This window comes from Plasmodium reichenowi, chromosome 2 (genome assembly GCF_001601855.1).
Source record: "Plasmodium reichenowi strain SY57 chromosome 2, whole genome shotgun sequence".
Taxonomy (NCBI): domain Eukaryota; phylum Apicomplexa; class Aconoidasida; order Haemosporida; family Plasmodiidae; genus Plasmodium; species Plasmodium reichenowi.
Window position 1 is genome coordinate 308878 of NC_033647.1, and position 2188 is coordinate 311065.

The 2188-nt window shown below is 14.7% G+C and overlaps 1 protein-coding gene across 1 annotated transcript; it reads left to right on the plus strand.

Annotated features, from left to right (window-relative positions):
• Positions 1 to 654: 654 nt before the first annotated feature.
• PRSY57_0208900 (secretory complex protein 61 gamma subunit) lies at positions 655 to 900 on the plus strand (the record flags this gene model as incomplete). The annotated part of the gene is made up of 1 exon (XM_012905524.1): positions 655 to 900. One exon carries the CDS (start codon positions 655 to 657, stop codon positions 898 to 900), a length of 246 nt encoding a protein of 81 aa, XP_012760978.1.
• Between the last annotated feature and the right edge of the window lie 1288 nt (positions 901 to 2188).

Genomic DNA, 2188 nt, shown 5'->3' on the forward strand with positions numbered 1-2188 from the left:
TTTTATAATAACAATATGTTAAATTTAAAATATTATATAATACAATAAAAAGAAAAAAAAAAAAAAAAAAAAAAAAAAAAAAAAAAAAAAAAAAAAAAAAAAAAAAAAACAAAAAAAACAAAAAAAACAAAAAGAAGTAAAAAAACCAAAAAAAAAATAATAAAAATAATTTGTAATCAATTGAGGGTAAGTTTTGAAGCTTTAATAAAAATATACATAATAAAATGGATAAATAAAAAGATAAAATATTATACAAATATAATATATATATATATATATATATATATTTATATTTATATTTATATATATTTATATGTATAATATATATATTAATATATATATTTTTTTTTTTGACTTTTTCTTATTAACATATTTAGGAAATAAAATTTTCTCCTTGTGCTCAAGAAAAAAGAAGAAAACACAGAATTAAGTGTAAAAAGGGAATGTTTAAAATAAATATTTTATTATTTTATACATATTATAAAGGAAGGGCATTTTTTTAAATATTCAAATATATAAAATATATTATAAAAATATTTTTTATTTTATTAATTTTTATTAATAAAGAATTGTATATATATATATATATATATATATATTATATTATATCTTCCTTTTTTGTTTTTTTTTTTCTTTTTTTTTGTTTTTATAAAGATGAATGTTAAAATTCCAGAATTTTTAACTGATGAAAATCACCCAGTAGGTTATTGTGTTAATAGTATACAAACTTTTGTTGAGGATAGTGTAAGGCTAATAAGGAAATGTACCAAGCCCAGTAAAAAAGAATATACAAACATAGTATATGCTTGTTCTTTCGGTTTTTTGATTATGGGATTTATTGGATATATAATAAAGCTTGTATTTATTCCTATAAATAACATTTTTGTTGGATCTTATTAACATACGAAAATTGGAAAGATAGATAAAAAGAAAATGAATAGGTAATACGAATGGATAACATGAAAAGCTATTCAGACAAAGATGAGCAAGAAAAAATTAAAATAAATATAACATAATATAATATAACATGACAAAACAGAACAAAACAGAACAAAACAAAACAAAACAAAATTATAACTTTATTTTGAACGGAGTTAGGAGCAAAACGGATTTAATGAACATTATCATTTTGTTAAATATATATATATATATATATATATATAACCACCATATTATAAATATTGTATTATATATATATATATATAATATATATACATTTGTGTAATATATAATTGTTATTTCTTTTATTTCTTTTATTTCTTTTTTTTTTTCCCCATCATATATATTGTACATTTGAATAATCCCCACGATCATGTACCACCTAACACCATCTTATAACAAGTGTATACAGAACGATATATTATATGTACATATATATATATATATATATTAACATATTTGTATATCCCTGTATTTATTTTTCTGTAACAATCACCCCTTGTATCCATTTTAAAATTTTCATAGAGGACATAGTTATAAATATGATGATATAATATATATTATATTTATTTATTTGCGTAACCTTTAAAAAATGTTTTATTTTTATTTACATATTTTTTTTATTTAATTTTTTTTTTTTTAAGTAACCCTTTTTTTTAAAAAAAAAAAAAAAAAAAAAAAAAAAAACATTTTTTTTTTGGATGATTAATTAAATATATAATATATATTATATATATTATATGTATATTATATATTATGTTTCTTTTTTTTCTTATTTTACACATTTTTATTTAATATAATATTATATTGTAGTAACAACATAAAAAAAGAAAAAAAAAAAATTAAGAGAGATATAAGGAAATTGTATATACATTATATAATATATATAATATATATATATATAATTAATTTAACAAGTTTAATGATTTACCATAAGAAAATATAATACACTGACATATTTTAATGCTGTTGCATTTTTCATAAGGTATAGTAAATATATGTTCTTTTTTTTTAAGCAAAAATAATTAAAGAAATATATGATAATAATAAATTATATATATATATATATATATATATAATATAAATTTTTTTTTTTTTTTTTTTTTTTTTTTTTTTTTTTTTTTTTTTTTTTTTATTTTTTTTTTTTTTTTTTTTTTTTATTTTTAATATAAATATTTTTTTTTTTTTTTTTTTTTTTTTTTTTTTTTTTTTTTTTTTTAAAAAAAATTTAATATGTATTATAAATTTT